General features: G+C 39.3%; 1 protein-coding gene across 1 annotated transcript in view; it reads right to left on the bottom strand.

The window, feature by feature from the left end:
• LOC146308258 (transmembrane protein 132C) overlaps nt 1-14,135 on the bottom strand; it is a 205,625-nt gene that overhangs the window by 41,785 nt on the left and 149,705 nt on the right. Inside the window, exon 5 of the mRNA XM_084746052.1 lies at nt 7,156-7,345. Coding sequence (XP_084602178.1) covers nt 7,156-7,345 — 190 coding nt within the window. The remainder of the gene's footprint in view (nt 1-7,155; nt 7,346-14,135) is intronic.

Here is a 14,135-nt window from a genome sequence, read left to right as displayed (position 1 = left end):
CCGCATGTTCTGCCTTTCAAGCCTGTTAATGAAACGCTTTCACTGTCTCACTTCCCATCGTCTACCTTGATAAGCTCTGGGTTGCGCAGTTTTCTCTCTCTGATTCTCCTTTTTTAGAATCTGAATGAGAAACATCATATTAGGCAAGTTCAAATAATATACAGGCATTTGTCTTTGGGACAGTGAGCCATCCCTGAGTTCAGGGAGTTCATAATATCACAGTAATGTACAATACTAAGGGTGCCAGATTTATTTCATAAAGTTGAGCTGAAATTAAAAATGCCTTTTTAACCCTTTTAGATCACATCCTCAGTGATACTGTGCACCTATTTAACAACATACGCAAAAATGCAAAAAACATGACACTACACACTATACACTTTTGAGAGTTTTGGGGCTTTTAAAAATCTATTGATTCAAAATTTTCAGAGAGTATTTCATATCCTGAACTAGAGAACCACTGGGGGTAACAGAGTCTCTATAAGATGCACTGCAGTACAAGAATTTTTCATCTGAACACACCATGGATTCTGTTATTGAGTCCACAAAATGTACTGTTCTTAAATCAATTGGCATTTCAGCCTGTTTCCGATACAAATCAACTTAACTTCCTAGGAATTTTCTAAAATAACTTACATTAGTGAATCAATCTTTCTTATTCTGCCCTGTTTGAAGAAAATGAGGCATCAAATATTCCTGAAAGAAGGAAAACTGCTGTGAGAACGAGTGTAATTATCTCATTCTAATGCCAGAATTTTTCTCCCATCTTCTGAAAAAATTAAATTTTAAAACTGACTGTTAAATTACTTAAGACAAATGTTTTCTGCTGTGCCTTCGGCATTGATGTAGCGTTCTAAAATGTCCAGTAGAGCCACAAAAGACAGAATATTGTGAGTCATCGATTGGACTACAGTACAAATTGCTCTGTTTTATTATCCTGGAAAAGGACCTGTTGTGAAATGATGGGCTTTGTCCGCAGCTGCTGGATAATATCTAGTTCTTAGCTTTCTTGCTTTTATGCCATGATTGCAGCCACCAGGAGGCTGGATGTCTGAGTTTAAGAAATAAACCTTTGGTAACAACTTAATTGCCAAGTTGTTCCTTGAGTGGCCACCATTTTCTTTCTGTCTAAAGCTGCTGTCTCCCTTACTTGGTTTTCTTACACTCCCCCATTTCTTTCCTACTCTCTTTGAACATTTTAATATCATGTTACCTAATTACCTTGAACCTTTCTCCATGGTTACAATTTGGGCTGTCCCTGACTAAGAGGCTGCAGCTGCTGTCCAGCATCACCTTCGCTGCACACTCCACACTCCTCCGTGCCATGAACTAAGGATTTATTCCAACCAAACCAGAGTTGGTGACTGTCTCTCACTGTCATGATCCTGTCCATAGTGTTGTCAGACACTAACAATAACAATCTCAGCCTTTCAGTGCCAAAAACGAGCACAAACAACAAGCAAACAAACATCACCTGCTCTGCACACCCAGCAGGTGCGCCTGGATGAGGCGGATGACAGCACGTCAGGCTTCTGTCGCTCTTCTCCTCTTCCATCACAGTTAGTTTTGTGGTTTGTGGTGATTTTGAGACTCTGTTAAGATTACAGCCTGTCATGCTGTTACATTGCTCTGTGTGCAGTGATGCAGATAAAAAATCAAGAACTGAAATTTTGCTTACGGCCACCTTCTCCTGTCACCTTTTTTCATCAGTCAACCTGCAGCGCATATGGTCCGGAGGATATTTTTTAATAAGTGCTCCTGCTAATATAAAATTATATTTATGATTGCCTTTAATTCGTCATTGAAATGTTTTCCCTGTGCATTTTTGTAAGCTTGTGTTTTATCCTGTAACTGTTACGCACACTGCCTAACAAAGGAAAAATAAAATCGAATGCTCGACTGGAAGAATCTCAGTCGACTAGGTGGGCTCCGACTAATGATTCGAACCGTCTTGTATCAAGGGCAGCCCTAGGTGAAATTAACATACTTGTCACAGTTTCACTCAGTCATCCTAAAGTTTAAAGACAGTTGCAGCTGTCAAACCAAGACAGCACAAAATCCTCCTGTATGTTATGTTTGGCAGACTATATGAGTGTGTGCATGCGTGTGCTTCTCCGTGGGAGTGTAGGCCAGAAGCCATCAGAGTGAGCTGAGAGTTTTATTGAACGGAGGTGTCGGGCATTCTGTACACAGACGAGCACCGCTGAGTGTCAGCAAGTGTTCGGTGTATACCTACAAGTTCTGCTGCAAAGGTTGAGATTGATGTCAAACACTAACATCCAGTTTAATCAAACTATTTGTAGACTTATCTACCGTTAAAACATAGTCCTGGGTGGTATCAAGGTAATACGGTATACCAGTGTAATAGGAAATAGTGACAGTATGATTTCCAGTTGCTGTGAAAAATACAGATACCCCATACCCCTCTTTTTTTTATCAATATGATACTGAGATGCTGCAGTGAGGAGATGTATTGTAGTGCACAGCATGTGCCACAAGACGTCAGTCTCTCCACTGATGGACAAGGAAGCACAGCTGAGCTGAGAAACATGGCATGGTGAAACATGGTGAAAATGTCATCTTAATCTGTTATAAACCATCAACCTCAATAACAAAATACTAAGAGCCAATCACAACAAATGCCGTTTTTGGGTTTTCAAACATTTTTTTTAGCCAGAAGTCACAAAATTCAAAATCAGTTGGAGCAACATAAAATTATAAGTTACTCTAACTCTAGAGTAACTTAACAAAAAAGCTGGATAAACTTGAAGGGAGGGCAGTCACAATATCATAAATAACAATATTATAGAAAATTAAAAAAAAAAAAAAAAAAAAAAAAGTGCTGTCAGTCAAATTCATCTTTAACTTTATTTATTGTGCATTTGGCCTCTTTTTCTTGGCAAATGAATTACATGCAAAAACAAATGAGTGTAGGGAGGTGGAGCTACAGTCTCTAACTATAAATGTGCAAAAGTGTACATAAAAGCAATTACACTTAATGGATAGTGATAAAGTGTGTGTGTGTGTGTGTGTGTGTGTGTGTGTGTGTGTGTGTGTGTGTGTGTGTGTGTGTGCGCGCGCGCGCTCCACTGATGTTCTTATCCATTTCCACTATCATTTTGTCAATCTTATAGAAGTGACCCAGTCCCTTCTCCTCTTTGGTGATTACGAGTTGGTCAATAATCATCAGTGCAAGTTCACAGCTGTTTGTCTGGGTGACAGTAAGCAAATACAATTGTCTGCCATGTTTACTGAAGCTTTGTTTGCAGTCGAGTAGCGTTGCTGTTCTTTGCTCCTGTTGTTCCTGTTCCTGATGTAACAGATAAACATTTTACTGGTTTATGTTCAGTATATATATCAATATATTCTACAAACTGACCACTTTAGCCTACTCCACACTCTGAGTAAGCCTTTATAAATCCGATCTGAGTCACTTACCTCGTCATGGTGCCAGATTTCAGCAATAAAGTTGCTTATTTAATGTTGAAATAGATGTTCAAATCCTTAAAAGGCTAAATATAATTGGGCCTCAACTGTCAGAGAATCTAATTTGGTCCCAAGACACATTTTATTGATTTTATCTTGATGGTTTTATCCATCTCAGTTTGGACTAAGTGTTGTTATTGCCCAGTATTTTGTCTTATGTTATAATTTTTGTTGCTTGTCCTTTTAGATATATCTCAAGTGTGACTATCATTTTAAAAACATATAGATGGACATCGTTATCATTATTAAAGCGGGAATATGCACAATTTGTCAGTTGTAATGAGTCTCAAAGTTGTGGTGGTAATGAGAAGTACAGAGTGAATGAAGTGACTGAGTAGCTTTACAAAGCAGTGAATCAGAAAAACGTGTATTCGTGTTGTTTGTTATCTCTTCTATTCCATTCTAAAGAAAAACTAAACACACCTACACCTCCTCATTTTGTGTGAATATAGCAGAAGTGATCCTTCATCCTGACACTGTGTGTGTGTGTGTGTGTGTGTGTGTGTGTGTGTGTGTGTGTGTGTGTGTGTGTGTGTGTGTGTGTGTGTGTGTGTGTGTGTGTGTGTGTGTGTGTGTGTGTGTGTGTGTGTGTCGCTCTCTGCAGCTCTCACAGACAGAGAGCAGAGGAAAGAGACATGATGATGATGTTTTTATACCTCAAAACCTGTGCACTGTTGGCTGGGGGAAACAAACCACTGCCCAAAGGCTGATGCCCAGAAATGTCCCTAGCACAGCAAAATAATGAGAAAATAAGAAAACACAGGCAGAGAGCAATGTCTCTGCAGATACAGACACCATGTGTGGTGGGTCATGAGTGATGACTGACAGGGATTATTTTCTGAGTCTATACATTGTTTGTGAAAATCCTGCAATCTGTGCCTTTAACATTTAGGTAGCACCCTCCTGTTTTTTATATTTATTAAATGAAGTTGACAAGTTTATTCAAATGCAATGTTGCATTTCTAAATCAACACCTTCTTCATTGCATTTCGCTCCTGTACACACTTGTCTACCAGGTGTGCATTACGTAACAATTGCATTGTCTATTTATTAAGCAAAAAAAGCAATTCCAACATTGACAAAGAAAGCTGTTCACTTTTAAAAAGACATTAAAAGTTAAGAAATATAGTCAAACTCTCGAGGCTACTCTCCTGGCCAGAAACCATAAATCAGCGGTGAACTGCTGCCTCACCAAATTGCCTTAATGAAAGTTTATGGACTGCTCCAAGGCATTTGATTTTTACGTGGCCGCTATCGACGAGGAAAATTAAAACTATTCTTATCTCTATGCAGCATACCGAATGGTTTTCCTTTCATTTTGGGAAAACAATTTGCATAGTCATTATCATAATACAATTAGCAATCTGAAGCCACTTGCCAATTCATCCATGTTTGGACTGTCTAAATCCAAACTCAATTAACTTCTCCGTCAGCAAGCTCTGAGAGCAGTATTAACCAGATTACTGACAATTAACAAGGACAAGCTTTGTGTTAAAAATACTTGGGCATCACTTTTTAAGGGACCAATGGATAATAATAATTTATCACATTTTTTAAAATCACTAATAATGAAGACTGTACACACTTTGTTGCATTTGGCACAATCAGACAACAAAAGATGATACATAACCTGCGATGTAGAAGAAGTCATCTGCAAAAAGCAGAGGATGATTCTTAGACAAAGTGATATCCGTTGTTAGTCACTGAGGAGGTCTTTCTTGCATGAACAATATGCAAATATGCAGTATAATAACTCTTTGTTCATTTAATGGGAAAATACAGTCTTTAAATAGAAACATTGTGTTTGTTCACCATCTTTTTTACTCTTTGGATTAATGTGATAGTGTTTGCACTCAACAAGTGGAAGAACCGGTTGCCAAGTAACGGCCAAAACGATCATCCTTGGAAAAGCAGGATGTAATGTGGGTGTTTAACTTTTATTCTAATCTGAGGTTTAATTCTTTTTCCTTCTCTATCCTTTTTTCTCTGCTTTCTAATGCTTCCACAGTTAGGAATTTATAAAGTGTTAGGAGATGTTTCTTATTATGTTGGCTCTGTTCTCCAGCACACTGACTCGGACATGAAACAATGACTATGATGTGGAGTCTCAGATTCAATTTGAGTTATTAAGTCCATGACTGCTAGACATCAGAGGACACTGGTGCCTTCTCTGGTGATGCTCTGCTTTTCACCATCAGTCTCGTCTTCAACAAGCGAAAAATATGCTCAGTTGGATTTAGGACAGCTGACTAACTCAGCCAGTCAAGTGCTTTTCAGTGTTTGGCCATAAAAAATCCCTGGCTGCTTTGTCTGTTTGTTCAGGATCATTGTCCTGGTGCACTTAAAAAATGCTGCTACACAGTTCACACAGTAAGGGCCCTCAAAGGCTCTGTAAACTGAAACTCAGCACTTAATCTGTCATTTTTGCATTTCTCAACTAATGTGCTTAAATGTAGCCAAAGGCATGGAAAACACAAAATACTCAGCGGCTGCACTGGATGTTTTTTGCCCTTGGAGGGTTTCACAGGTGCAGTTGGTTCATCGTTACCAAGACCCAAATTATATTTAGTCTAATCAGGTTAGTTGTTTGGGCTCTGGGTAACTGACTGTGACTACAAATTAAACGAGAATATAATCAGGAAATTTATCCATTTGGAAAATAATCAATAGTTGCAGTTGAAAATGAGCTCCATCACAACAAAGTAAATCAGTAAAATGCTGCTTGCACATTAATGCATGTGTAATAATAATCTGATAGTTTAGTCACAGTGTCCATTTTTTTTCTTTTACTTTTTAATGCTTTAAGTACACAATTATTCTTGATATGCAGCACCTAACTATGATAACGTATATTTACTCAAGTAAAAGTTTCAATGCATGATTTTAATGTAGTATTTTTACAGAATTAAGGCATGATTTGAATACTTGTCAACGTCAAAGCATCATCAGCAGACTTGGAAAAAAGGACAGGTATTGTAATTTGACTTTTTTCCGCTTTGTTTGTATTCTGTCTCTGTTTCGGATCGAGTCTAATTATGCTCAGTTCTATCTGGACCGAGTTTGACTGTCCCTGGGTCCTTTTCGGATCATCTCTCTTTTTTATTTTTTATAAGAAAATGAATTTCTGCTTGTATGGTTCAGGCAGGTTTTCCATTCCTCCATTTCTAATTGGTCTCTGGTGCACCTGAAAAGGTCCAAGTTTATGTTAAAATGCATGTTGCTGAACTTAAATTTGAACAGATGGACCACTGGTGCAATATTGCTTCTGCATGTTAATTTTGAAGAGTTATGTGGATGATATTTTAGAGCTGCCAGGTATTTTGAAAACAACACACACTATTCCACCAATAAGAATCAAGTATTCTCTCTGGACATAGTGGAGTGTTAACCTGCATTAATATAGATTTTGCAGCACCAAAGTGACTATTTCAACACATTCCTTTTTAACCCCAATTAAATCATGGTGTGACTTTTATTTTAATTTTTCTAAACAGAGAGTTCTGAATTCTGCAACAGAGCTGTTTAATTTTAAATCTGGATTTACTCATCTTGAACCTAGTTTTGCTCTGTTTAGATCTAACCTGTTGGTGCAGCCCAGTGTTGAGAGATACACAAATGTCTGTATACAGATAAGCTCCCCACTTCCGTAGCTCTACCCCCTCTCCTCACCATGGCTAATGGCACGATGCCACCCAGGTCCTGCGGCGCCAGGCGGATGAGGGTCGGCACTTCACTGGTCAGGGTGCGGGTGAGCGGATACTCAACCTGCCACGTCACCTCCCTTCCCCCCTGAATCACCATCAGCCCGTTCACCTCCAGGTCCACCTGCAGCACTCGCTGGTAGCCCGCTGCATCCACTCTGCGAGGAGAGAGAGGGAGAAGTTGTGTAAGTCAGGAGTGGATTTAGATAAAAGAGGAGGGGCAGGAAATGGGAGCGCAGAAAGATAGGTGGCAATCAGAAAGGATAACAAGACAGGAATAAGGTGAGAGTCAAAAGGGATGAGGGAGTAGCAGGGAAATAAATGAGGTAAAGGAAGGAAAAAGACAAAGATACAGTGATAGTATGAATGTAGGGATGAAAGCATGTGAACAAAAGTGAACAAAAAGAGAAGGTGGAAAGGGGATGAGGAAAAAATAGAGCCGAAACAGGAAAGAAAATTGGTGTAAAGAAGGTGTGGAGACAGAAACAGAGGGAAAACAGAAAGGAAATTGTTCTTTATCATCCATTAACAGGAGCGTATGCTGTTGGGGGAAGAAAAGAACTGATAAACAACGACTGAGAATTAATTGCACATTTTAATCAGGTGTAAAGAAAATATACAACACAAATATTTCACGAGTAGAGGATGGTTCTTCTGTATCACATGCAGATGTTGCATAAGGCTATGTTATTTTTTTCCTCTAAAATGTAAGCAACGTATCCCTCATCTCGCAATCTGATATGAAACTAATCGCGGCACTATTGAAATTCATTCTCACATCCGCGCAGAGGCATGATGTTGGCCAAAAAAAAAGCAATTTATTTTTTCCTCCTTGCAATATGGAGCTTCTCTTGCAGAGATTGCCAGGGCTGAGCAAATAATTTTCTCTCAGCTGATGGAGATGCAAACAAAGCAGAAAAAACAATGAATGCAAAGTAAAATCCTCCAAACTTATTTGATTTGCCGAACGCTAGGTTTGATCAAGCTGCTGCCTCTCCTTCAGGTGTTCTCTGTCACAGTCAAAACTCGATGCAACACCTTTTCCAGCAACCACAGATGTACATGCTGTCGTGAAAAATACAATTCACACCTGGGGATCTAGAAGTGGCCCATAAAAAGCTAAAACAAAACAAAAAAAAAAAAGTTAAAGGCAATTCAAAGAGGCAATAGACGCATGCATCTTGCCTTTTTTAATGTACTCCTTTTATTTCTGTCCTGAGCAGTATGTTTGTTGTTTGGTTGTCACACAATTAAAACAAGGCTGGAGAGAGCCCAAACTGAGCATGAGGAGGGGGGCGTTGGAGGGTAAGATCCAAGGTTTCCCTTGAACATATTTTGGCCAAGCCTGTATTTAAAAACCACCCCCCCAACTTACCCCCCTTTATGTGTTCGCACTTCAGACGCTAGCCTCACTTCAAAGTGCAGATTTAAGGATCCACTCTGGTAGGAAACTATAAGGGAGAAACATTTTTGGAAGCCGAAAATCAGTGCGGATGAAAACAGCTTGAATAGCAATTCTGGTTCAGGCGGGAAAAGCTGATGGTAATGTTCATGAATTATACTTAATATGTTTCCAAATACCAGTGAGGAGCTTTTGGCTCGCAGGGATTTATAGGTGAATATTGGTGTGAATCTGGCTACACAGTATGACACAATTCTGTTTGAGCACAGAGGAATTATGCAGGTATACTGAGGTGTTGTGCAGCACAGTGGGTGGTGCTTCTTTGTGATGCTGTCACACTGTGGAAAATCCTCGAGTGACTTTCTCTCCCCCCCTTTTTTTTTTACCCAAAACAGATGCAAACACTTCTTTCCCACCATAAATTACGAATGGAAACATTTTTTTGTATTTTTCAACTTAGACTAAATGAAAAAGGTGGTGAAAGTGGATAAAACTGAAAGTTGTTATAGTCAACAAATTGCACAATTGTAGAGCTATTTACACATCTAGATTATTTTTTTGGTGAGTTGCAGAGTTTTGGAGATAATCGGCTGTAGAAATATCTGCCTTCCCTCTTATACAATGGGAATAAATGGAACTTGGCTTTGGTTGCTCAAAATACTAAAAAATACCTTTGCAAAATTCAAAACCAGTGTCTCTTTCCAAAAATCATGGCCTGTTTACTGAAGATAATTCACACACCTTGTTGCGAGCAGTTTCGTGGAGGCACAGAAAGTAGTTCCAGTAGTTCCAGTTTCACAGCAGGAAGAAATGAGTTCTTAGGTCTGAGTGTTATCTTGAGCGACCAGGTCATGATTTTTTGAAGGAGACACTGGTTTTGAATTTGTCTTTTTTTTTTTTTTTTTTGTGCGTGTTGCATGATGAGCTGAGTGCCATTTAGCCCTATTGTATCGGCTCTTTGGTTGATATCTGTAACACATGCCAAAAAAATCAAGATGTCTAAATAGCACCACAGGCCAGGGAAAATATATATTTTTGATTTTGGAACTGTCCCTTTAATCCTCTGTTCCATAGAGCTGCACTGTGACCAGTGACAGATTGGCCATCTGGAACTGGCACATTTATTTATGATTATTTATTGTGGCTGTGCACATTCTGGTGGAGCTGTTGTATTATTATATACTGTGTCTTACTAGAGCCTATGTATTTCTGCTGATTGTGCGTTTAGTGGACCGTATCAGGTTGTAGCATCTAGCACTCTTACTGCTTTCAGATTGTATTAAATCCTTGTCGGCGTACGTCCACGCGTGTAGTGATTATAGTGTATGTCATTCTTGATTCTAGTATGGTACGGTTTAATCTCACGCTTTTTATGTTAACTTACAGGTGGAGTTGGTGTTAGGTTTGAAAACAGGGCCAGTCTGTTAGAAATGCCCACTCCTGCTGCCTTGAATAATCAGTAGAGCACCAAATGTGTAGTAACCCCGGTCTGAAAATAGTCCAAAAAAGCAATATTTACTCTTGTTTGAACAATGTTTCCTAAAAAAAAAAACAAAAAAACTTCAGAGCACTGCCATTTAAGAAAATTACTGAGCCTTTAAAAAAAGAAACTTTGTATTTGTGACATGTTTTTAAAGAATAGTTCAGTAGAAAATTGAATTGCAAGAAACTGAATTTGAATAGACCTTTTTTTTTTCACCACAGCCATTTCGACATGAAATAGTGGAGTAAACACAGGTGTTACGAATGATACTAATTAAGGTCAAACAGACTCAGGGTGCTGCTATTGTGAATGTTGACTGGAGTGGAAGAGCTCTGTGACACTGACTGGAACAGGACATTAATTAGTATCATTGGCGACACCTGTGTTTACCTGCTATTTCATATCAATATAGCTGCTGTCAAAAAGGTCTATTGTGAGAAGTGAGTCAGTTTTCTGTAGGGATCAAATATAGTTTCAGAGCAAATGAATTAAATTTCATTTCATAATATTAAATTCAGTTTCACGCTTTGTTTTTCTCATTCAGTTTTTCAGCACAATTATTCTAGTTAAATAATGTAATTTAAATTCTGTTTCTGGTGGCAAATACAACAAAAATAGACACTTGCTTTTGTTCTCATTTTTCATGAGTTGAAATAAAAAAAAAAAATCTCTGACTTTTTCTATGGACACAAAAATCTGTGTTAGTGAGCACTTCTTTGCCAAGAGAATCCATCCACCTGACGGGTGTGGCATACAGAGGTGCTGATTAAACAGCATGAACTCTAAAACATGCCATTTTATTTTGAAAAAAATACATTTATTAGGCACAGAACTATGGCTTTTTCACATAGAGCTATAACTTTTACTTCCCAGAAGGGTAAAGTCGTGACCCGCCCTACTCTGCCTTGGATTAGTTTACCCTGATATTATTACCCACATCTAGCCAAACACACCTCAAGGTTAGACCTAACCAACCTAGCCGACAAAGGAAACAAGCACTAGCCAGTTAGAAGCACAGCAGGGCAGATTCAGACTTTGCCCTCCTGAAAAAAACATTTGATATCTTAAAGTCTTTTTGGACCTAAAAGTCCAAAAGCTGCGAATGGATTCATAAAAAAAAACATTTGAAATCAAAAGCATTCCTCCAAAATGAGTTGTGATGACATAACTACAAAAAAACTACATAGCTGTTACATTAAAAACACTATGTTTGCATTTCGTCAACCATGCTTTCATGCAGGGCGCCGTTTAAAAATTTCTAGGCTTGTTTTTGCTCTTTGAAACTCATTTTCTTTTCATCAGAGTTAAGCACCAAAAGCAAAATGGGGGAACTGCTGAGAGCAAACATCTCACACACAACCCATACTGCAGGTTCTAGTTCTAGATGTTTACCCACATTAACTGACTTGCTGGAAATCCCTACTTTTAGGTGTGTGGCTGTGGACTGTGAGTAGAGTATGAGTCACTTGCTGGAGCTCAAGTCCATCCATCACTCTCTTTTCCTTTTCAATTTCGTTCTCAGACAGAAAAGTGCTCCAGAGCCGCAGTGGGATATCCTCCACTCCCCGACAACATGCTGGGCTCAGGGGGTAGTGACTGCAGTGATTATGTGGTTTACGCTTATGGTGTACAATTACAGCCAAATCAATTATCTGCAACAGACAGTCGTGCTTTACAATGAAGCTGCAAACAATCAGGGCTTTAGTGCTGAACACTACAATACAACTCCCCTTCACTCCTTATTCAATCTGTCTCTTTCTATGTCGTCTTTATTACTGTGTCTTTTTCTTCTCGTCTTTTTCATCCTCTCCTCCCCTCTCTTTCGCTTAATCCTCTGGCTCACCTGCAGTGTTTCGCTGCTCCCAATAGAGGGCAGTTCCCTCTCACCCTCACCCCTTTCAGCCAGCGTGTGTTTGGGATGATGAATGTCTGCAGCCCGCCGCTTGGAGAGGTCAGCCTGCTTCCTCCATGTCTCATTAGAATCATAACCGCACCGCATGCCCTTTTCTCAGCACGATTACCATACAATTCAATACACTCACTGCCAACTATCACTTCTCCCGCCCTGACTTGTGGACACAGTGACGGGGACAAAACAGAGCGGAAACAGGGGTTAAAAGGGCTACAATAAAAGCAAAATGTCTGCTGGGATCACAGGACTGACTGTGCCACTCAAAAATTGCAAAGCGACAATGCCACAATGCCCCGGTAGCGCAGTTTGTTGTGGTGAAATGAGGTGGAAAATCGGTCATGTCATTTTGAAGAGGCTTTTGAGGTATCTCCATTTGTCAGTCCTATTGTTAGGGCGTGAAAGTACGAACAGAACAAGGTAAAAGAATCCACTCACAGGAAAATACGCACACACTTTAAATTCTGTAAGATACATTTCAAACGCACCCTTGTAGTAACAAAGGGGCTCTGAGCAGGAAAAGGAGTGGTGTAACAGCAAAAAAATGACAAAGAAATTCCTTTTGTTGGAAAACAGGAGAATAAAAGCGGAGGTAAGGTACACAAAAGCCCTGTTAAACATGCAGCCATGTTTTCCTCTTTTCACTCTTAACACTTCTGTGGATATCTGGCTCCGAGAAAGGTAGTGAAAAGAAAAGTCTGCTGTCTCTTTTGGAGACCCGAGGGGGTTCCTTTCATGCACAGCAGTGATTTGGTTAGCACTGACAACAATGATACATCAAAGACTTGAATCTATTTCAACACGGTGAATCGACAGCAAGTCCAACAATAGGAGGAGACAGTTTGTGTGTGTCTGTAAAGTATGTGATTGGATCAGAGATGGGAAGTAATGAAGTACAAATACTTTGTTATCAGGCATCTGTACTTTATTTTAATTTTATTTTTCTCATATCTTTTTTAGCTGTTACCCCCTATAGTTAACAAATATCTGCACTAAGCTTGGGCAGTATAAATGTTTTACTGTATACTGGGGTATTAAGAAGTCCCAACAGTATGATTTTCAATACCGTCCTAAATACAGACACTCCTCTTACTATTTAGTCGATGGGGAGATGCTGTGTTGTAGTGGGGAGCCTCTGCCAGCAGGGTTCAGTCTCTGTGCTGCAGCGCATCTTAGACAAACATGCTGTCTGTGGGATAAAGTTACAGGACTAACTAGTAAAAAAGATCAATGCATCTGCCCTGGGAGTATTTTGGGTTTTGTCCTGATGCTAAAGGTAAGTCAGCAAACACTGCAGACTAGGCATAGTGGGCCTGAGTAGCATAATGTGGGGAGTGTGTTAAATTAGCATAAGAGAGGCTGAGTGGCAGACTAATTACAGTTAAAGGCGACAGGGAATGATGGTGAATTTGTCCTGAGTGGAGGAAAAGGTGAGCAGTGAAGTTGACGCACAGTGACAGCGCTGTAAATGTACAGTGTAGGTTTGAGTTTGTCAGTGAATAAAAGGTGCAGCTTCTAAAGACCAAAGCAGAGCTCCTGTGTGTGTGTTTGTGTTGTTTCTCAGCTGTAGGAACAGTGTCGCTCTGCCTGCGTTAAGACAGTACTACAGTACAGTGGACTGCAGTCGAGTTGAGCCGTTTTAATCAATTTTTACACAAATACGGTATAGCCTAGTAAAATATCAGGAGAGTATGAGGGTATAAAAAAATAGATACAACCCAAGCCTAATCTGCACTTGCTACTCCTTAAGTTTTTAAAACAGACCCATTGCTTTAGTTTTAATGTATTTACTATTTGTATTTTGCATCATTTCATGCTACCTTCCAACATCAAGACCGATTTCAACTTATATAGATGAGACAGTAACACACAGACGAGATGATTCCTTGGGATATCCACATGTGCATATCATGCATGGCAGATGTGACAAGTCAGAAATGGCAGTAGATAAGTAAAAGATGTATTAAGACATAAGATGACATATGACACAGGCTTAACAAGACAAAAATTATGTAAAAGACGTAACAAGAAAAAAACAACTTAAAAGATGTGTGTGTTGGTACTTCTGCTTGAGTACAGAATGTGTGTTTTTTGCTCTCTTTGGTTTGTGTGCTCTATGATACATCAAATGGCTCCATTCAGGTAAGAAAGGAT

Source organism: Lutjanus erythropterus, chromosome 20, assembly GCF_056507025.1.
Source record: "Lutjanus erythropterus isolate fLutEry1 chromosome 20, fLutEry1.hap2, whole genome shotgun sequence".
In the NCBI taxonomy this organism is placed as follows: domain Eukaryota; kingdom Metazoa; phylum Chordata; class Actinopteri; order Lutjaniformes; family Lutjanidae; genus Lutjanus; species Lutjanus erythropterus.
The sequence above is the reverse complement of the archived record's forward strand: the minus strand, read 5'-3'. Positions and strand labels throughout refer to the sequence as shown.